Source organism: Mercenaria mercenaria, chromosome 14, assembly GCF_021730395.1.
Source record: "Mercenaria mercenaria strain notata chromosome 14, MADL_Memer_1, whole genome shotgun sequence".
Classification (NCBI taxonomy): Eukaryota; Metazoa; Mollusca; class Bivalvia; order Venerida; family Veneridae; genus Mercenaria; species Mercenaria mercenaria.
Window position 1 is genome coordinate 17,203,749 of NC_069374.1, and position 22,836 is coordinate 17,226,584.

General features: G+C 35.7%; 1 protein-coding gene across 1 annotated transcript; it reads left to right on the forward strand.

Moving 5' to 3' along the window:
• Positions 1 to 2,163: 2,163 nt before the first annotated feature.
• LOC123526460 (succinate dehydrogenase [ubiquinone] iron-sulfur subunit, mitochondrial-like) lies at positions 2,164 to 22,655 on the forward strand. Its single transcript, XM_045305616.2, has 9 exons — positions 2,164 to 2,311; positions 11,810 to 11,878; positions 16,209 to 16,267; positions 16,997 to 17,140; positions 17,568 to 17,643; positions 18,179 to 18,301; positions 19,150 to 19,259; positions 20,955 to 21,069; positions 21,714 to 22,655. Exons 1-9 carry the CDS (start codon positions 2,249 to 2,251, stop codon positions 21,804 to 21,806), a joined length of 852 nt encoding a protein of 283 aa, XP_045161551.1. The 5' UTR covers positions 2,164 to 2,248; the 3' UTR covers positions 21,807 to 22,655.
• The last annotated feature ends 181 nt before the right edge of the window (positions 22,656 to 22,836 follow it).

The window sequence follows — 22,836 nt, forward strand, 5'->3', positions numbered from 1 at the left end:
ACCGCTGTAACACAGTGTTAATCAGTCTACATTGAATTTCTATCCATCTCCGACATTTTTTTGTTACTATAAGTCTTCGTTTTGTAAATTCAATTTTGTTTCAGTTTTCTTTATCATCTTTTTTCATGAAATATACAGAAATAATGATATCGTAAGTCCTGTTGGTATCGGTACTTGCCTTCTTGCTGGATTCAGTGTTGAATTTACGGTTAATATTAGATGTTAAATCGTTTTGCAAGCAGTCTAGATTATATTTATATTTATCTCCTACATTGCATACAATTTGCTATATGTATGGAGTTGTTTTGCCACTGAAAGTCTCCGTTTTGTAGAATCATTTTTGTTTCTTTTATATCATTATATACAGAAATTTGCTGCCAGCAATGATATCTTAAGTCCTGATGCTTGCGTTCTTGCTGGATTCAGTGTTGAATATACGGTTAATATTAAATATCAAATGGTTTTGCATTATTAAGCTTTCATACTAAGAGGCCACTGATAGTAATATAGTTCTACATAAAAGATCAGCTAGGCTAGAAAATTAAAAAAATATTTGTTGTCAGTGGCATAAGTCAAGTGATCGGTTCTAAATAAAGCTGCTGTTATTCAGAAATGTTCTAAACAATTTATCTTGTATTCATTTTCTGAACCAAAGATGAAGGCATACATGTGTTATTACTGTAACAATGATTTTGAAGTTAACACTGGAGTGATTGACCATTTATTTAATTGTCATGTCAAGATAGATATATCAGAATGAAATGGAAATAACTAAACCACCTGCTAATAAAAATGATATTACCAAGTTACTATCTGAAATGAAGATTTCATTCTGATCGATATCTCTTGACAACTTTAAAGGTGTATTCAATTTTGATATTTTGCCCTGTAGCTTCGATAAATGCCCACACGCTGTCGCTAAAAATAATCATTTCACGTTCGTTTGGAATCACGTCAGTATATGTTTTTGTCCTATATCCAGCGTTTCAAATGTTTTCATCTGTTTCCAGTTCCCTGTAACTAAATGGTCAATCACTCTAGCGTAAGCTGCAAAACAGTGCCTTAGCTTTCTTTTAATTAAACAATTCTCATATATTTCGAATATATATGCTTAAATATACTAGTCGACAAACTGTTAAACTATATGATCTGATGTGCATTTAAATGAAAGCTGTGTATAAGCTAATATTAACCGTAAATTCAGTACTGAATCCAGCAAAAAGGCAAGTACGTCGATACCATCAGGACTTAAGATATCATTATTTCTGTATATTTCATGATAAGTGAAATTGAAACAAAAATGAATTTACAAAATGAACATTTACAGTAGCAAAACAAATGTATACATGTAGCAGATTGTATGCAATGTCGGAGATAGATAGAAATACAATGTAGACTGATTACCACTGTGTTACAGCGGTGTTCGCCATTGAAAATAGCCAATTATTAAACATGAGTATGAGCAATGCAGACTGCAAATAATTCCATGACCTCCAAGGTCTTAAAAGCAAAACAAACAGCCAGTATAGACGTTTTTACAGCAAATTTCCCTCTGCCGTAAACGATATCCTAGATTTTAACTCCTCGGTGGGATAGGCATCATTAAAAAATGCCCTCTGCGGTAAAGTTTATCATACGTGACTTTACCCGGGTCCCTTTGGAGGGTCAGAACGTTGGTGTAGACGTACGGACAAACTTGAAACTTGCCATAATTATCCCAAGATGATTGAACGTTTGACGTGTGAGGTAAATCCGATCAAATTATTTTGTAAACACTTCGAATTGGGCCGATGAATATGATTTTCGCATCAATTTTAATAAACGTCCAATTTAAACAGCTGAATACTTCTTTATTTCGCAAAGTTGGCGACCAGGATTAATTATATAATATGTTTAGGCATTTACACGTATGCTTGCACCAAAATACCTTCATGGAAATTCGAAATGAAAAAATACAGCTCAAAAAACTAACACCACTACTCATCGTTATTGATTTCTGACCTCTGTGGCAGCCGCATCCCTCGGCGTGGTGGACATCAGGTAATAGGGTGTGATAGTTATATAACATGGTTAACTTCTCTTATTAATGAAAATGACTCTTTCTTATCTTTCTTTCCTTTCCTTTTCTTTTCATAACCGTTGGCGTTTTTATTGTCCAGCATTTTGAGAACCAACCAAGTGAAATGAACCATTCGGAATATCTTTGACACAATATTCATTTACGTAAATCCGAGAGAGAAGGGACAGAATGACGTCCAGAGAACTTGTCAAGTTTTTGAGACCGCAGTCGGCTTTAATTAAATTGATTCAGGTATATAGTTTATTTTTTAAATGCTTTTTTTTACTCGCGAATGAGTTTGCACTATTGTCAATGCGGAGGTTTTTGGATACAGAAGTTATTTTGTTGGGTAACCTTGCAGTGTTTTCAACTTTAAAGGTGAAGGTCGGCAGACCGTTTTAGAAGTTTCTTCAGCAGTTTTCACATTTGTAGACCTTATGCTTTATCTACATCTGTACGTGATGCTGTGAAACCTGACCATTATATGATCACGTATATAATATGTTCAGGTAACGTATTATTTTTAATGTATGTATGTGTAATTTCATTTGGCATTATTAAAGAAACTTACTGTTGTATAAGAGAACATGTTGCATAACTGCTTACATGGCAAGTGTTGAGCTACTGCCAAAAATTTAGCATTGTTATATCATACTGTTGTAGCCTTACACAACAGAATTTCTAATGCCAGATGCCCTTGGTTATTTAAGAAGGCGGACATATTAAAATCGCACTGTGCATCCATGTAAATTCTTGTCCTAACTCTGCCATAAATTAATTGTGAAATTAATGGCATAAATGTTCACCATAATGAGATGAGGGAACTTTTCTCTATACTTTTTTGATGCAAGATGACACTAGTGCTGAAAAAGAAATCTTAACGAGGCAGATCCAAATAAAGTCAGTTAACAGTGCATCTTGGTTTGTAGAAGTGCAAAAGTTCATGTGGTTATATGATCTTGGTTCGATTGAGGATATTCTCCAAGATACACCCACTAGAGGCCGTTGGAAAACTATCATACACATGGCTGTCAACCGATACTGGATTAAGCTCATAGACACTCTCATACCCCTGTACTCTACACTACAATTCCTAGTATATGATACATTTACACCGGGCAAAGTAATTCCTCTTCTGGCACCAGAGTTTTCGACAAGAGAATCATACCGGATGAAGGTTAAGTTGCGGCTGTTAACCGGAACATATTATCTTCAGTCAACCAGAGTGAATTTCAATCAATACGACATTGATCCTACTTGCTAAGTGTGCGGGGAGGCTGTAGAAACAGTTGAGCATTTTGTTTTGTAATGTATTGCATTGGACAGTATTAGGGGTACTATTCTGGGTGACATTGAACATCAATGGAGAGAGATTACAGGAACCGACTTTACACAGGGCTAGACGACAATACTAAGCCAGGCCTCAATCTTGACGGTAGCCCGGTAGCCCGAGGCTACCAGTTTTTCAGACGGACTACCGAATTTCCCATGCTGGGTAGTCTGTCAGGCTACTAAGTTTTCAAACATGTTAATAATAAAAGTTTGAAATTTCACCGATTTATCTGATGTTTCATTTTAAATGACAACGATATTTTCGGTCCGCATAACACCGGTCGGCCATTTTTCCGAAATTTAAATCCCTTAATTTTCACAATAATTATAAAAAGGACTTCATGAATCTGAAATGAACATCCTAAATACTAGCTTTCATATATTTATGCATGAATTGATGACTTTAGATTTGCAATATATAAAGTAACTTTACAAAATTCAGAAATTATATCCCTAAAAATTACCCAGATTGACTGGAATTAACCCACGAATCGTAAAGATATCAAAACATCATGCCAGTAATTTTCCATTCCACGAGCACGTGCGACCTATCGTATCACCGTTACTTAAATGTTTATCGACACGTACACAAAAAACGCTTGTAGTGCATTCATTTTTTAATATAATCGCTTCAAATTTTCAGCACCGCTTTAGAAGTAATACAGTTTGACTTTTATAACGATTTTAATAAGATGTCGACAGAAATGTAGGCAAAATTCTATAAAAACGATCGAAGTTTCATACAATTATTTGTAAAATTTCAAACAGCGCGATCTTAATTATTTATTTCTTTCTAAAAGTAAATAAATAATACATACTATGGTCATAAAATTCAGACTTTTGACAAGAAAGTACAAGAAAACAGAATTAAAAAATCATAAATAATGAAAAAGCGGCAGCAATTTAAATACATCGAGTAAAACGATTTTTGGCAAACAGATTTCTGCAAGTGTGGATGAATAGGTTACGGGACCTCGTGAACGTAAATAAAAACAATGATTGTTTTAAAATAAAGCAGTATGATGTCACTGTGGTTTTTAATAAGTTTAATAAGTAAATGAAGCTTTGTACTTTTTTGACTCGACACTATGTCAGATATTCTTTTCAAACAATAATGTAAATTCCTTGAGGGCAAATAGGTCACAGAGGTAGGGTATTATCTACTATTATCGTTTGACACATTTACCTGTCAGTTTATACGGGATATTGCACATTCGCTTTTAAAAAAAAATAAAGAAGATACTTTTTTACTGATTTCTTCTCAGCAATCTAAAGAGCCGAGGCCGTACGATCAGACAGTGATATGCCACATGGCGCGAAAACATGACGTAATGCCATGACAATCTCGGGCAAATAAACCGCTTTGATCTCCACTTCAGATGCCATGATACCGATACACTTCTTTTAGCTCTTTGAGTGGGTTTTAATTGATGATGAAAACAAGGCCAAATACTTGTTTATAAACAGAATAAATACCGATAATTGTAAATATTTTTCTTTTCGCTTTAAACACGGGTAGGTTGATGATGATTATTGTGCCCACGTCGCCCCGGACTGTGATAATAGGCTACATTTACTTGATAATAATGCTTCAAAAAATATACCAACCTACCGACCCTACTTTTGATGACCATGCCACCAGAAACAACAATTTTTGGGGGGGTTGGGGGCAGTTGAGGGGTGGGGGCTAACCAGGCTGATCCATTATTGCATTTAAATTTGAACAGCTACACTATATTTTAAAGGCCCTGGCTAAAAAAGTAAGTTTTAGAAGGGTAGTGCAAATTTGAACCCCACGCCCGGCATATAACTAGATACTGGTATAGGTCTTACTTTTTTTCTACAGTTTGCTCCCATGATTTCTGTCTGCTAGTTACTTGAATATTGCAACATGGTTATCCACTTACGTTGGCTTAGCCTGCCCATGGGTAGTGTGGGTAGGTTAGTTGCCTACCATTTAAATAACTGAATGTTGAATCAAGCATAAACTAAAATACATCATATTTATAAACAAAATGATTTCGGGCAATTAAAATGTTTTTTGGGCAAGTGGTTTTCTTAACTTAATTGCCCGAAAGGACAAGTGCTGAAAAAAATTAAGGCGAAGGCTGTTATATATTTTTCTCTTTTCCAAAACGGGACTACCAGAAACCTGGTCGGGCTACTTGATTTCACAAGTTGGTAGCCCTGCTGGCTACCAGCAAAAGTAGGTTAAGATCGAGGCCTGTAAGCTTGCCATTATAGTCAACAGTTGGCCTATTGTTAGGAGATATCTCAAGTCCCCTAGTTGTGCGGAGTATCATGACCTTGAGAAGCATTGCGGGCGATAACTATTTGGTTTGGACAGAGCACGGCTATTCCTTCTGTCTGCCGGCGCTAGGCGGGGGCCACAACGTACCAAACACTCTTTCATGAAAAAAGTTTCATTTAAGTAAATAGTTCCTTTCATAAACTTAGCTGTATAAACTTTATACTATAAAGTGTGTGTCGCGATACGCGTACTGTGGTGATTCGGGTGGTGGACTTAATATTCGTGTCAACTGTGATTCTGGTGGTGGAATTTAACCCAATCATCTACGAATGCTGTTCGGTTCCCCTATGTAGGGGGGAGAAGATAAACAAGATGACGTGTCATGCACAAGACCCAGACCCCTAGCCTCAGGTTAATAATTAACGACATGTACCTATTATCGACAAGATATTATATTTTTAGCTCACCTGTCGCATAGTGACAGGGTGAGCTTTTGTGATCGTCCTTCGTCCATCGTCTGTCCACAATTTCTTGTGAACAAGATAGAGACCACATTTTGCAAGCAATTTTGATCAAACTTGTACAAAACTTGTATTGGCAAGATATCTCAGTTCCTTTCGAAAACTGGCCATATCCCATAATGGGTTCTAGAGTTATTGCCCCTTAAAGGACCAGAATTTGCTATTTTTGTGCGTCAACAATTTCTTGTCTGCACGATAATGGTTTCATTTATGATTTTATTTTAACCAAACTTGCACACAACTTGTATCACCATAAGATCTTGGTTCCTTTCTTGAACTGGCCAGATCCCATTATGGGTTCCAGAGTTATGGCCCCTGAAGAGCCAAAATGAGCTATTTTGACCTTGCCTGCACAATAGCAGCTTTATTTATGATTTGATTATAACCAAACTTGCACACAACTTGTCTCACCATAAGATCTTAGTTCCTTTCTTGAACTGGCCAGATTCCTTTACGGGTTCCAGAGTTATGGCCCCTGAAAGGGCCAGAATTAGCTATTTTGACCTTGTCTGCACAAAAGCAGCTTCATTTATGATTTGAATTTAATCAAACTTGCACAAAACTTGCGTCACCATAAGTTCTTGGTTCCTTTCTTCAACCGGCCAGATTCCATTATGGGTTCCAGGGTTATGGCCCCTGAAAGGGACAAAATAAGCTATTTTGACCTTGTCTGCACAATAGCAGCTTCACTGATTTTAACCAAACTTGCACACAACTTGTATCACCATAAGATCTTGGTTCCTTTCTTGAACTGACCAGATTCCATTATGGGTTCCAGAGTTATGGTCCCTGAAAGGGTCAGAATTAGCTATTTTGACCTTGTCTGCACAGTAGCAGCTTCATTTAAGATTTGAATTTAATCAAACTTGCACAAAACTTGTGTCACCATAAGATCTTGGTTCCTTTGTTGAACCAACCAGATCCCATAATGTGTTCCAGAGTTATGGCCCCTGAAAGGGCCAAAATTAGCTTTTTTGACCTTGTCTGCACAATAACAGCTTCATTTATGAATTGATTTTAACCAAACTTGCACACAACTTGTATCACCACAAGATCTTGGTTTCTTTCTTCAACTGGCCAGATTCCATTATGGGTTCCAGAGTAATGGCCCCTGATAGGACCAGAATTAGCTATTTTGACCTTGTCTGCACAATAGTAGCTTCATTTATGATTTGAATTTAATAAAACATGCACAAAACTTATGTCACCATAAGGTCTTATTTACTTTCTTGAACCGGCCAGATTCCATTATGGGTTCCAGAGTTATGGCCCCTGAAAGGTCCAAAATTAGCTATTTTGACCTTGTCTGGCTATTTTGGCCCTATATCGCTCACCTGTTATCATTGCCATTAAGGACGTCCTTAAGTGCAGTGATAACAGGTGAGCGATATAGGGCCATTTTGGCCCTCTTATTCTTTATTATTAACACTATATACTTATAAACTGAAAGTAATTACCATGTTTGTAGAAAAACAGCTAGGGCACCCATCCGAAATCACGCGATGTCAAATATCTAGCCTCGTTTTCAAATTCAGCAGTGCAGACGAAACGTCTCCAAAAAGTACCAGGAGATTTTGACATATTCAACAAAAGACTGAATTTCATAAGCAGTTGCAGGGGTGTAAAAAAAAATTTCACACCACTCGCCCTGCAGGACTAGTAGCCAATAAAGTCTACTCACCCTTAGTGAACACTCAACAGTTACTTTCCCTAATAATTGACATTTTAATACTGTCACTGTTATGAAAGGAGTATTATGTACAAGCAAATTTCAAATATAACACATAGTAGACAAATAATATTCTCTTGTACATTACGTTTCATTAATCCTATTTGTTCATCTTAAATTTCCTTTTCACAGCAGACATTTTTCTTTCATTGTATTTTTGTCATCTCCACCACCCAGTAACTTTGCTCTCCATAATAACTGCATCGATAGTATTGGTAATCACAGTCTAGCCCCTACCGTATTTTCCCAAAGTGTTTATTTTCACTTTCTCAAGAATTGTTTCCCGAAAAATGATTATTTTGTAAAGTGTCCCAAAAAAATGGACACAATAATCATCATCCACCAGTGTTGAGAGCGAAATTAAAAGCGTTAACGATTATCGGTAATTATTCTATTGATTAACTAAGTAATTGGCCTTGTTTTCATTATCAATTAACACCCCCTCCAAGAGCTAAAAGAAGTGTGTCGGTATCATGACATCTGAAGTGGAGATCAAAGCGGTATAGTTGCCCAAGATTGTCATGGAATTACGTCGTGTTTTCGCGCCATGTGACACATCACTGTGTGATCGTACCGCCTCAGTTCTTTAAATTGCTGAGAAGTAGAAATCAATAAAAAAGTTTCTTCTTTAATTTGTTAAAGTGAATGCAATATCCTGTATAAAATCAGAGTTTATAACGCATTTGAGTTATTGCTTATACTTTCATAACTTGTTTCAGTTATCATAAAATATTCCAAACCCCTCCTGTGCCATCCTCATTTTGAATGTGACTAATGCAATTATTTCCTGAATCCTTGAACTTTTATCTTTCCAGCTATGCAGTAAAAATTTTTACGCAAGGCGGATAAAGTTTTAAGCAAAAGGTTTAAAACTATAAAACTCTTAACATTCCATTATGCTTATCAGGTCATAATCAGACTAAAAGAGAATTTGATTACCCACAAATTGCTGCTAATTTCGGTTTAAAGGTCACTTTTTGAGAACGGCAAAAAGACTTTTTTTGAATGACTTACCTGAGTTAACTATATTTTATAACTAATACAGGTTATAAAATGCTTGAAAAAGTAACTGAAATAGGTTACATAACTTAAAACAGTTACACCCCTAACTGATAAACTGACAGGTAAATGTGTCAAACGATAATTGTGGATATCCTACCTCTGTGACCTATTTGCCCTCATTGTTTGAAAAGAAAATCTTATAAAGTGTCATGTCATAAAAAACATGTACAAAGATTCAATTAAACTTATCAAAAACTGCGACAACTTTATAATTATCACTTTATTTTAAAACCACATTTCTATTTACGTTCACGAGGTCACGTAACTGGTAACCTATTCTGCCGCACTAACAGAAATCTGTTTGCCAAAAATCGTTTTACTCCATGTATTTAAATTGCTGTCGCTTTTTCATTATTAAAGATTTTTTTTATTTATTCTGTTTTTTGTACTTTCTGGTCAAAAGTCTGAACTTTATGCCCATAGTATGTATCATTTATTGACTCTTAGAAAGAAATAAGTAATTAAGATCGCGCTGTTTGAAATTTTACAAATAACTAAATTTAAATTCGACTGTTTTTATAGAATTTTGCCTACATTCCTGTCGTTATTTTATTAAAATCGTTACAGAATTCAAACTGTATTACTTCTCAAACGGTGTTGAAAAATTGAAGCATTATTATTATTAAAAAATGAATGCACTACGCACTTTTTTGTGTACGTGTAAACAAAAATAACGCGAGCGGTGTAAATTAGATATTGCGATAGGTTGTACGTGCTCGTGGAATGGAAAATTACTGGCATGACATTTTGGTATCTTTATGATTCACGGGTAAATTCCAGTCAATCCAGGTAATCATTGACCATCTCAAAGTTTGTTGACGTTTTTCGCGATGTAATTAAAAACATTTTTTGCTGAATTTTGGTAGAGTTACAAGGTAAAAACCACTCACCTGGTCAGTCAAGTACACAGCGAGGCCCACTCGTCCAACCAGACTTTAACTTGCCAATGCGAGCGGCAAGTGGAATTTTACACCCCTGCAGTTGTCAATTTGAGGCAACAATTAAGTCCACATGTCTGAATCTAATCCTAGTGGATTGATTCCAATAAAAAAATTTATTCTCCCAAATGGAAATCAGAACTAACCGTCAACAAATATAAACAATTCTGCTTGGTTCTGGTTGGTCATGTTTGACTTTGTACCAGAGTTAATAAATTGTTTGTCACATTAATCAATTTTAATAGGTTGGATGTGTCATGTGACCACACTGTTTCCATTTTGGGTGTGTAAATGCTGTAAAACCAGGTACAAGATGGAAGTACTAGTGAAACATGGTATTTTGGGTTTTGCGACGAAAAATAGGAAAAAGAAACTGTTAGGTCTGTTGTTTCTCCTCATTTAAATTGACTGCAATAACTATTTATTTCTTATTGGTCAACTTTTTGTTACTGTTTGGTACTCCTTAACAACTTGAAACAAAACATATAATAAATCAAAGCCTTGAGATGTCTGGTGGTTGCGGGTTTTGCTAGGGTTATTTTCATTTTAAATGCAAATCTATAAGTATACAGTATAAGAAACAAATACTAATGTGCCTCATATCTAAGATAAACTCTGCCTGACCTTACATGAACAGCTGCAAGTCAGTGATGTAACCATTGGCTGGAATACATCATTGACAGATCTTATATAATCTAAATGGCCAGTGTGAATGGATAGAGGATGAATAAGAACTACTTGATCATTGATAATTCATCCGCATTGTTCATGAATGGGACTACTTTGTGTAGCACATGAACATCCTTCCTGTGGATGTGATTTGGAATCAAATAAAGATACTACATGATTGTCAGAAATACACTTAACTTTGGTAGCGGGATAAACCCGCAACCAAAAATGATTTACCATTGTCAATAATTGGTCAAGAACATGTTCTGAATTTTGTAATCGGATGGACCTGAAAAACCATGACTTCACATCTTTACATCACACGTCGAAAAAGTGAAAAACGTGGAATTGTAAGGTATAAGGTCGGTCTATAACCACACAATATTGTTTTTGTCCTGTGAATCTTTTCACAGAAATTTACTGTGATTATGTTGTGAAAACTGTTGATAGTTGGTTACTTGAGGCTAGCTCCAAGGCAAGGTAACACTAGGTCCAGTCCATAACTCTGCCATCCATGAAGGGATTTTGAAATAACTTGGCATAAATGTTAACTATATTGAGACGATATGTCATGCTCAAGACCCAGGCCCCTAGCTCCAAAGTCAAGGTTACACATAGAAGTTTGTTTCATGTATGGTTCATAACTCTGCCATTCATCAAGGGATTTCGAAATACTTGGCATAAATGTTCCCCATAATGAGACGATATGTCATGTGCAAGGTCTAGACCCCTAGCTCTAAGGTCAAGGTCACACTTGGAGGTTAAAGGTTAACATGGTCTGTTTCTTGTCTGGTCCATAACTCTGTCATCGATGAAGAGATTTTAAAATTACTTTGCATAAATGTTCCCTACATTCGCATGACATGTCATGCACAAGACCTAGACCCCTAGCTCCAAGGTCAAGGTCACACTTAGAAGTCAAAGGTTAACAGGGTCTGTTTCTTGTCTGGTCAATAACTCTGCCATTCATCAAGGGATTTTAAAATTATTTGGCACAAATGTTCCCTATAATGAGTTGATATGTCATGCGCAAGACCCAGACCTATAGCTCTAAGGTCACAAAATGATTCTTACCTAAGCTATTCTGGCATATTTTGCACAGACAACTGTAGCATTCTTGGGGACATATTTTAGGGGCATTTGTCACGAATAGTGACAGCTCTTGTTAAATGATATTTTATGCCATATAATTATTTAGGTAGATAAGAGAATCTATGACTGTCAATGATACATGTTTATGTTTTACAGACAAGATGTGCCCAAACAGCCGCTGCACCACAACAGAAAAGAATTAAAAAGTTCTCAATCTACAGATATGTAAGTTTATTTTCTTGAGCTTCAGGTTACATATAAGGTACATATTTAAAACTTGGTCAGAATATTCACACAGTTTTCAAACAGTTTTATTGTTGAGCCCGCTTGTGGAAGCGAAGACATAGTTGTCCAAATGGCTGTTCGGTGTATGTGTGTGCGTCCGTCCGTCCGGATTTGTTTGTCCGGACCATAACTTTGACATGCATGGAGCAATCTTGTTTATATTTGGCATGAATATTAACCTCAGTGAGACGGAGTATCCTGAACAAACCCCAGGTTCAAAGGTCAAATTCAATAATGACTTTGTCCGGAGCATTTCTTCTTCATGCATGGAGAGATTTTGATGTAACTTGGCACAATTGTTCACCATCATGAGACTGAGTGTCCTGCGCAAGAATCAGGTCCCTAGGTCTAAGGTCAAGGTCACACTTAGAGGTCAAAGGATACAAGGATGACAACTTTGTCCGGAGCATTTCGTCTTCATGCATGGAGGGACTTTGATGTAACTTGGCACAAATGTTCACCACCATGAGACGGAGTGTCATGCGCAAGAACCAGGTCCTTAGGTCTAAGGTCAAGGTCACACTTAGAGGTCAAAGGTCAGATACAAGAATGACTTTGTCTGGAGCATTTCTTCTTCATGCATAGAGGGATTTTGATGTAACTTGGCACACAGGGCCTCCGCTGCCGATCGCCAATGTCGCCATTTGCGATAATTTTAAGAATTTGGCGCTAAATTTTGCGAACTGGCGAAAATAAGTGGCGCATAGTTTTTTTCCTCGGCATTTGTTTTTTCCGTAGTGATATAAGCGGCCCAAGAATTGGTTCCCGATACACGTGTTTACCTAGACGCTGGTAGTGAATAAAATCGATAACCAGACTAGGCGGTATATTTGACAATTCGACTATTGAAGTTGGTTGACACTTTGAGAAGATAATTGCGTAATAATGTGTGAATTGAAGATTAATCAGTAATCAAAACATCTGCCAGCTTGTATGTTTGACCTCTGCCGAGAATTCACCAAAATTAACGCCGATTAGGGTGTACTTTATGTGTTGCGATTTTTTACAAAAAAAAGATTGTCATGTTTGTGGCATGCAGTTGTATGACTGACGAATTTTAAATAAGTTCGAAAGATACATTTAATTTGTTACTTTTTGCAAGATAATTTTTGATTCCTTAGTTTTCATAAAAGATTTTAACGATGGATCCGAAAATTAAAACACATCGGCCTCAATTTGCATCCTGGACCTGGTTAATTTCTTTGAAATTGAAATGTTCAGAAACTCGAAGATATCACTTGCTACCGTGGCTTCTTAAAAATCATTAGAAGAGTGTTCAACTCGACCTTATAGAATAGAAAAAAATCCGAATTTTCCTTTCCGAAAATAAATGAGTCCTGAAATATTGGTAATTCTGACATGGATAGATATGATTCTTAAATTAGAGAATGATTTGTGTCATTTTTTATCCAACTACAAATTGAATTTACTTCTACAATAAACTAATGCACCTTCAAAAGTTGTTATTATTCCTAATGAAATTATTTACAATATTTTATTTCTCTATGCACACTATGACAGCCAACTAAAAGAAATAAAAGTGGCTCAGAACTTTGGCTCAAAAATGGCTCTAAAGTGGCTCCAACTTTTTCAAATTGGCGAAAAGGTTGGCGACAAGTATGAAAAACCCAGAGGAGGCCCTGGCACAATTATTCACCATCATGAGATGGAGTGTCATGCGCAAGAACCTATAATTACTTCCCTTTGTTGTTACTATAAATAGCTTATATTGTAACTTTTTAGCTCACCTGTCACATAGTGACAAGGTGAGCTTTTGTGATCACCCTTCGTCCGTCGTCAGTCTGTCCGTCAACAATTTCTTGTCTGCACGATAGTGTTTTCATTTATGATTTTATTTTAACCAAACTTGCACAGAACTTGTATCACCATAAGATCACGGTTCCTTTCTTGAACTGGCCAGATTTCAAATTAAAATTGTTATATCTCCATAACTAATGAAGATACTGATCTGAAATTTCATTTATGTCAACAGATTTATTTGGCAGATCCTTCTTTTGTCCACTTACAATATTTATTTTTTTTTAATTACTTCCCTTTTACGCTACTATAAATAGCTTATTTTTAATAACTTTTTTATTATTAGCCGTAGGGAAAACAGGAGACAAGTTTTTTGTGGTACAACATGGATGGTACCTCCAATATTTAGGTGTATTTTAACATACCTATACCTTGTAAGATTGTTTTTTCTTTTTGGTTAAATTTCTTCCCTTTGTTGTTCCTGTCCTTTGGACTTAGATATTTTTTCTGAGGACCTTCTTGTCCTAAAGTGCAGTGATAACAGGTGAGCGATATAGGGCCATCATGGCCCTCTTGTTTTATTACTGGTCGTAGGGAAAAATCAAGACCACTTTTCTGTAGTACAACATGCATGTTACATCCAATTTTGAGGTGTATTTTAACCTATCTCTACTGGTAAGGATTTTTGTGTATTGACTTCAAAAATTTTTTATTTTTATTTTTTTTTTAGATTTACTTCCCTTTGTTGTTACTACATATAACTTATATTGTAACTTTTTGCAGTCTTTTTTAGCTCATCTGATTTTTTGAAAAAAAAAATGATGAGTTATTGTCATCACTTGAACGGTTGTCGGCGTCGGCATCTGCGTCAGCGTTGCCTGGTTAACTTTTATGTTTAGGTCAGCTTTTCTCCTAAAGAATCAAAGCTATTGCTTTGAAACTTGGAATACTTGTTCACCATCATAAGCTGACCCTGTATAGCAAGAAACATAACTCCATCTTGCTTTTTGCAAGATTTAAGGCCCCTTTTGTACTTAGAAAATATCAGATTTCTTGGTTAAGTTTTATGTTTAGGTCAGCTTTTCTCCTAAACTATCAAAGCTATTGCTTTGAAACTTGGAATACTTGTTCACCATCATAAGCAGACCCTGTACATCAAGAAACATAACTCCATCTTGCTTTTTGCAAGAATTATTGCCCCTTTTGGACTTAGAAAATCAGTTTTCTTGGTTAAGTTTTATGTTTAGGTCAGCTTTTATCCTAAACTATCAAAGCTATTGCTTTAAAACTTGCAACACTTGTTCACCATCATAAGCTGACCCTGTACAGCAAGAAACATAACTCCATCTTGCTTTTTGCAAGATTTATGGCCCCTTTTGTACTTAGAAAATATCAGATATCTTGGTTAAGTTTTATGTTTAGGTCAACTTTTTCTCTTAAACTATCAAAGCTATTGCTTTGAAACTTGCAACACTTGTTCACCATCATAAGCTGACCCTGTACAGCAAGCAACATAACTCCATCCTGCTTTTTGCAATAATTATTGCCCCTTTTGGACTTAGAAAATCATTTTCTTGGTTGAGTATTATGTTTAAGTCAACTTTTCTCATAAACTATCAAAGCTATTGCTTTAAAACTTGGAAACGTTTTTTCACCATCATAAGAGGACATTGTACATCAAGAAACATAACTCTGTCCTGCTTTTTGCAAGAATGATGGCCCTTTTTAGACTTAGAAAATCATGGGTAGGACAATATTTCTATTATACAAAAAAAAATCAGATGAGCGTCAGCACCCACAAGGTGCTCTTGTTTTATTTGGCATAAATGTTTGCCTCAATGAGACAGAGTGTCGTGTGCAACTCCCAGTCCTTTTGACAGCTGACGGGCTCGACATGTTGCCCGTGGGCATCTAGTTATGTCATTAATGTTCAGACTAATGCTTGGTGTCATAGAAAATTACTTTTTAATATCAAATATACAATTAACAGATTAAAAAATACAAGTACCTAAATAAACCACAATGGTTATATATAGCTATTGTCAACTGGCATGCAGCTTTGTCTGCATTCAAAGAGCAATTACTGTTGTAAAGTCTCTTATCTGTATTATGAGCTGTACAGTATCATCTTTGTCCGAGAGTCAGCTAAATATTGTGACTGCTCATGTACAATCAAACCTGTATTAAGCAGCCAGCTGAGGAAAGCAATACAGTACAGCTGCTTATGGCGGGTGGCTACTTAAATCAGGTGGAAAAAAGAACAAAATTTTAGTTCTAGAAGACAGCTTATTGGCTGCTTAAGTTAAGGCAGTTGGCAGCTTACTACAGGTATCTTTTCAGGCAAGTTTAAGTGGTAACACTTAATTTAAGTGTCGGATGTTTGAATTTGTGTACTTTTTGTAGCACTATGAAAAAAATGAATTTTATAAGACTTACATATAGGAAAATGAACAATTTTATCCAAATAATTATTAATAGACAAGTTCACAACATATGGTTTATAATATTACAGGACCCAGACAAGCCAGGGGACAAACCAAGGCAGCAGATTTATGAAGTCGACCTCAACACGTAAGTATTGCCTCAAACTTTGACAGAACTCACTGTATGTATTCAAAAGCCAGTATTCTTTCTGTTGCGTTTAAAAGTATTTTTTAGTGATTTTGCCCAATATCAGCAGGCTTCTGGCAATTTTGCAGTTAAGAACGTCCAACCATGCTATAAATATTTATATCCAGTAAAATTATATTCACAGACTCTTGTTGTACCCTCAGCCTTTGGACCTTAATGCCATGTTTTTACAGTGATTTTTTTTGCCCTTTTGGGAAAAGGTCCGGTACTGGATAAATTGGGAAAAATAGCAGGGATTTTACTCAGATTGGGAATTTTTATAGTTAATTAATAACATCATTTAGAATGCTTCTTCCTTTAATTTCATGTAAATAGCATCAAACAAACTGTTTAAATGGTTAAATCATGGTGAATGTCAATGTATATAACTAAGTTTTCCTTCTGCAATCATCAAAATGCAAACTTAATTTGGTCATTTGGGGAATTTTTGGATGATAATTGGGAAAAAAGATTGCATTTTTCATTTGGGAAAAGGTCCTTTTAGGGGTACTTTATAAAGAAAGAAAAAAATCACTGTTTTAGAAAAAAACGTATCAGTGCATTAGGTATATCTGATAAAAAATAAAGAGTTATCTTTGTGTCAGTTTGTCTCTAAATATTACTTAAAAGAATGCAGGAGAAAACTAGATATTTACACAGAATGTTATTATTATTTTTCTGTATATTTAGTTGTGGCCCTATGGTTCTTGATGCACTGATCAAAATCAAGGACGCTGATGATCCGACCTTGACCTTCAGAAGATCATGCCGTGAAGGTATCTGTGGATCATGTGCTATGAACATTGGTGGTCTGAACACTTTGGCTTGTTTATGGTAAGGTGTTTTCCTCTCAGCTGAGTCAACAGTAAAAATCTAATATACTGTTAGTCTGATACTAAATTTCTATCAATACAATGTAGTTAACACATATTGAAGTATATATTCTTTAAAATTTGGTGCTGTAAAAATTCTATGATGTGCCAATAAATAGTCAACAAATACTGAATCATTAGTTTAACTCTTACCCTGCTAATTTTCTATAATGAACTTATCCATATTACAATTTGGACTGTACCATTAACTGTTAAAAAACTGCACGGATACGAAGGCTGATCATGATCTACACTGGTTGCAAAGGCATAATCGTATCCAGCATGATAAGGGTTAAGTACATTGTTAATGCTAGTAATTAAGTTTTTGGGGATACACTGACAAAATATGATAAAGTTTGTAATACTATGCTTGTTCATGTATTTTTCAGTAAAATCAATGATAACAACCAGACGCTGAAGATTTACCCACTTCCACATATGTATGTTATAAAAGATCTTGTTCCAGTAAGTCTTCTTTGAATTTGTAACTCATATCTTTTTTTTATCTGCTTTAAAAAAATGCAAAATTAAAGAGAGCTAGGATGTCATGATGATAAAAAAGACACCAGATATTGTCAATACTCCCTACCTGAAACATTGACGGTTTCATAGGTGTTGTAGTACTGTAAAACTTAAAGCACATATTTTGGTTGGGTCAAAATTTCGTGAATTTTGAGTATGTTTGCGAGGTTTAATATTAGCGAAATTGTAAAAATGGTATCACACTTGAATTTGAATGATACTAATGGTGAATATTTACACTAGGATTAATTTCCGTGAGACGTTGGGCCTTGCGAATATAGCGAAAATTAAATCCTCACGAAAATTTCTGATTTTACAGTAGATCTAGTACTTGACATTGTACTGGTTATAACGTATTCATCATACAAGATTATTGTAATGAAAACAGGTTACCTAATTGCTGTTACCATACATTTCTAGCCACAAATTTTCATGCTTTGTATAGTTCAAGTATGAAAAAGATGTCAATATTTTACAGGACATGGGAAACTTCTATGCCCAGTACGAGTCAATTGAGCCATACCTGAAGAAGAAGGATATAAAGGAGGAAGATATAGGAAAAGAGGCATACTTACAGAGTGTTCAGGACAGAGCTAAGTTGGTAAGGTTCACTTTTTACTGTGTGAAAGTTTCTGAATCAAACAAATTTTAGATGTTTTCTACCTAGCCATGGCTGTGTTCTGTACAAGTAGCTTTTCTGACTATAGTGTTTGAGGACTTATAGATCCTGTCAAGGATTTGAACCTACGATCTCCATGTTAGTCAGACATTATTCCCATTCTCTACCTAGAGATTAACGTAGTTCTCTCCTTGCAAAACATTGTTGCATTGTATTAAACTTGAATACACTCATTTTAGTAATTACTACAGCATCTCGATTTCTTGAAGCCTTTCTGTTGATCCAGTCACATAGTAGGGAGACCTGCTGTGAAATCACTTTGTTTTCATATGCATCAAAGTTGGTTTTTATGGTGAAAACTTAATTTTCATGGGGATATGATTTGATGGATTTCAACTTTGGAATATAAAGAGAATTGGAATTTTTCTTATTTGTCGCGATATAATTTGACGTGTTGACCAAACCACGAGGTCAGTAGAAATTAGTTCCTAGCAGATGATTTTACAGAATCCATACAAAATCAGCTGAAAGCGGAAAAGTACTTTATTAAGTAAAATTGAAGTAACTGATATATAACAGTGAACACATTAGTACTGATTTTTGTGTTTGAATCAATCCACATAAGTAAATTCCAAGGAACATGTAAAATTCCCATTCTTTTTATTTTCAATGGTCAGTTTGTACAAATCCACATCCCCAGGTAACAGCTGCTGTTGAAAAAACAACGAAATTTCATGCCCACGAAATATTTAAATGATTTCACAGTATTTAAATATAAAACAGTTATATACATTTTACGAACCTCAGCATGCTGATGTACTGTATTTCAGGATGGTTTATATGAATGCATTCTGTGCGCATGCTGCTCTACATCATGCCCCAGTTACTGGTGGAACTCGGACAAGTATCTTGGTCCAGCTGTACTTATGCAGGCATACAGGTTGGTATGGATTTATTTATCAAAATTGAGGCTGTCTTATATTCAGAAGTTTAAATCGACAAATTCAGGTCAAAATCATAAAAGTTTGTGCCAATGAAATAAAATGATTATATGGATTTCAGTTGGAGCCAAGAAGCTGCCCATTGTTGTGTATTTTAACTTTGATATAGTCCCAAGACGACTTGCTTATACATTTTTATGCCCCCCGAAGGGAGGCATATAGTTTTTGAACTGTCAGTCTGTCCGCAATTTTCTTCGTCATCGATGGATGGATTTTCAAATAACTTGGCGTGAATGTGTACCACAGTAAGACGATGTGTCGCGCGCAAGACCCAGGTCCGTAGCTCAAAGGTCAAGGTCACACTTAGACATTAAAGGATAGTGTATTAATGGGCGTGTCTGGTCCATATCTTTGTCATCGATGGATGGATTTTCAAATAATTTGGCATGAGTGTGTAGCACAGTAAGATGACATGTCGCGCGCAAGACCCAGGTCTGTAGCTCAAAGGTCAAGGTCACACTTAGACATTAAAGGATAGTGCACTGATGGGAGTGTCCGGTCCATATCTTTGTCATCGATGGATGGATTTTCAAATAACTTGGCATAAATGTGTACCACAGTAAGACGACGTGTCGCGCGCAAGACCCAGGTCCGTAGCTCAAAGGTCAAGGTCACACTTAGACGTTAAAGGATAGTGCATTGATGGGCATGTCGGGCCCATATCTTTGTCATCGATGGATGGATTTTCAAATAACTTGGCTTGAATGTGTACCACAGTAAGATGACGTGTCGTGTGCAAGACCCAGGTCCGTAGCTCAAAGGTCAAGGTCATACTTAGGCGTTTAAGGATAGTGCATTGATGGGCGTGTCCAGTCCATATCTTTGTCATCGATGGATGGATTTTCAAATAACTTGGCATGAATGTGTACCACAGTAAGACGACGTGTCGCACGCAAGACCCAGGTCCGTAGCTCAAAGGTCAAGGTCACACTTAGACGTTAAAGGTCATTTTTCATGATAGTGCATTGATGGGCATATCCGGTCCATATCTTTGTCATTCATGCATGGATTTTAAAATAACTATGCATGAATGTGTGACACAGTAAGACGACATGTCACGCGCAAGACCCAGCTCCGTAGGTCAAAGGTCCTAAACTCTAACATCGGCCATAAATATTCATTCAAAGTGCCATCGGGGGCATGTGTCAGCCTATGAAGACAGCTTTTGTTTTCTAGTTATTTGATGAGTATGCACACTGTAATCATCACCAGATGTGGTTTCAGTCAATGTTTTCCTGTATTCTACCCACAGAAAGGAAAGTTCAAACAACGTTGGAAAAATATTTGCTAGCAGTGAATAAAAACAATACAAACTGACTGCAGTCATTGATCTTTAGAAATATTCCTCATAGATTGGCATTGTATTTAAATGGATGTTGTCCTGCTTTTCACTGTATATTTTGATTGGTTTTAAAAGATATGTTGCGAAATGCTGTTGATAGACTGAAACATTTTAAGTTCCATGTACATTATGTGCATGAACTAAAACTACTGGTGAAATGTGTCAGAGAGCCAGAATGTTAGCCTCAGTTAAATCTTTAGTTAAAACTAGGTCACTAGATCAGTTGTAAATTTTCTAGAGTCGGGATATTGGAGTGATCTTTTAATAAACACCTACATGTATACATTTGCAGGTGGATGGTAGACTCGAGAGATGACTACACGGATGAGAGACTGGCCATGATGGAGGACAAATACTCCGTGTACAGGTGCCACACCATCATGAACTGCACAAAGACTTGTCCAAAGGTGAGTGTAGAAAATCAGAGTTCGCTCCCTTTAGTAAGACAAACTATGAAGTTAAAACTTCAAAGATCTTTTAGCCAGGAACTGTTAGCCTCTTTTGAAATAATTTCACATGAATAATCCTTGGGTGTTCTCTACCAAGACTTTTCAGATTATTTGTCAAAAATAAGGTAGCCAAAGTCTGTGCACATTTTTCTATGTATATATGTATAATTATCTTGGTTGATGAGGTCTAAGTGAAAAAAGTATTTATATCAGTTATAACAAAGGTCCGAAACTCTTGTAGTTATGCTTGAGTTATCGGAACAGGTCATGAAAAATGCATTTCCTTGGAGAAGCTGAAATTCAAGGGATCAAGCATTTTCATTTGAGATTGCCAAAATTCAACTAAAACTGATGTTTTGTGCACCGATAGTGGGACTCGACTTGAAACTGTCTCTGAGATAGCTGTAATTTTGAGACAAGCGAGTTCAAGATATCCCGTTTAAGCTGTATATGATAGAGCATTTATGTAGCAAGATTTAGTTGTGATCGTGTTACCCCCATGCAAGCTATCTGCGAATTGGTGTTAATATGTTGAGAGTCTGATATGCATTTTCTAGGTCATGAACTGAATGTTCTAAAATGTAAAACTATTTGATTTTCAGGGATTGAACCCAGGTCTTGCTATAGGAGAGATGAAGAAGATGTTGGCCAAGTACGATGCTAACAAGGCCAAGGAAAAGGCGGCTGTTGCATAAATATGTCCGAATAAATGTTGCAAACTTTTCGAACTTTGAAACATTGGTGTGATGTAAACACTGAACAAAATTTTCCTATTTATTAAAGATGGTGAAGAAAATTATGTGTATAGAATTTCTTTGTAGTGTTTATCTAGAAGCATAGTCAAGTACTCCTGATCACTTCCCCAGGTAGCACTTTTCGAAGAGGTAAAGATTAAGAACCAGTTCATATCAGTTGTATTTGATACAGTTCTATTTAACTTTAACAGTGGAAAAAGATAACATTGAAATATTCACTGTTTTATGCCCTTTGGTTGTTCGTGTAAACTCAAAAGAGAATATTGTTTTATATGTCAAAAGAAATTATGTACTTTTTAAATTAGTTTCACTGCAGTACAAATGTTTTTTTCCAAATATTTAAACTTGGATTATCTAGTTACATAATGCTGTATGTTTTTAATTTGCTTCTTGTATGTATCCATGTTTAACCTCTCTACAAGGGAGATATTTAGCCTCGGTGTATACGTCAATTTTATTTGGGAAATTCTGTATTGTAATGTCACGTTGTTATAGAGACCTGCTTTCAGTATCTCAATATACATTGTAGAAAAATGAGTATTAAGAGTGAACTATCTTTGTTTTGACTCGGTAACAAATTTCGACAAGTTAACACACTACATCAAATATGTTAATAGTTATATTGAACACAGACATTTTAAAAAAATAAAAGCACAAAAAAATGATATGAGCTTAAAAAAAGTTTTCGGCAGTTTTGAGATCTTAAGTATCTGATAGAAATTTGAATTTCGTGTGAAATAACTACTACGTGTTAATGATTTTGTTACATCTAATAAATTTTAAAATAGATTTGTTCAGTTCTTTCCCTTTTCATTTGTTTCATCATAAAAAAGTTCTAAGCAGTGCTTGAGCTATCAAAATTTGCCATGTGTTGACAACAGTTAGTGTTTATTACTGTAGCCTCCCTGAAACCAGGAGTGTTCTTCAGTCTTGTGAAGATTTAGCACTTGAACTGTATATTGCTAACATG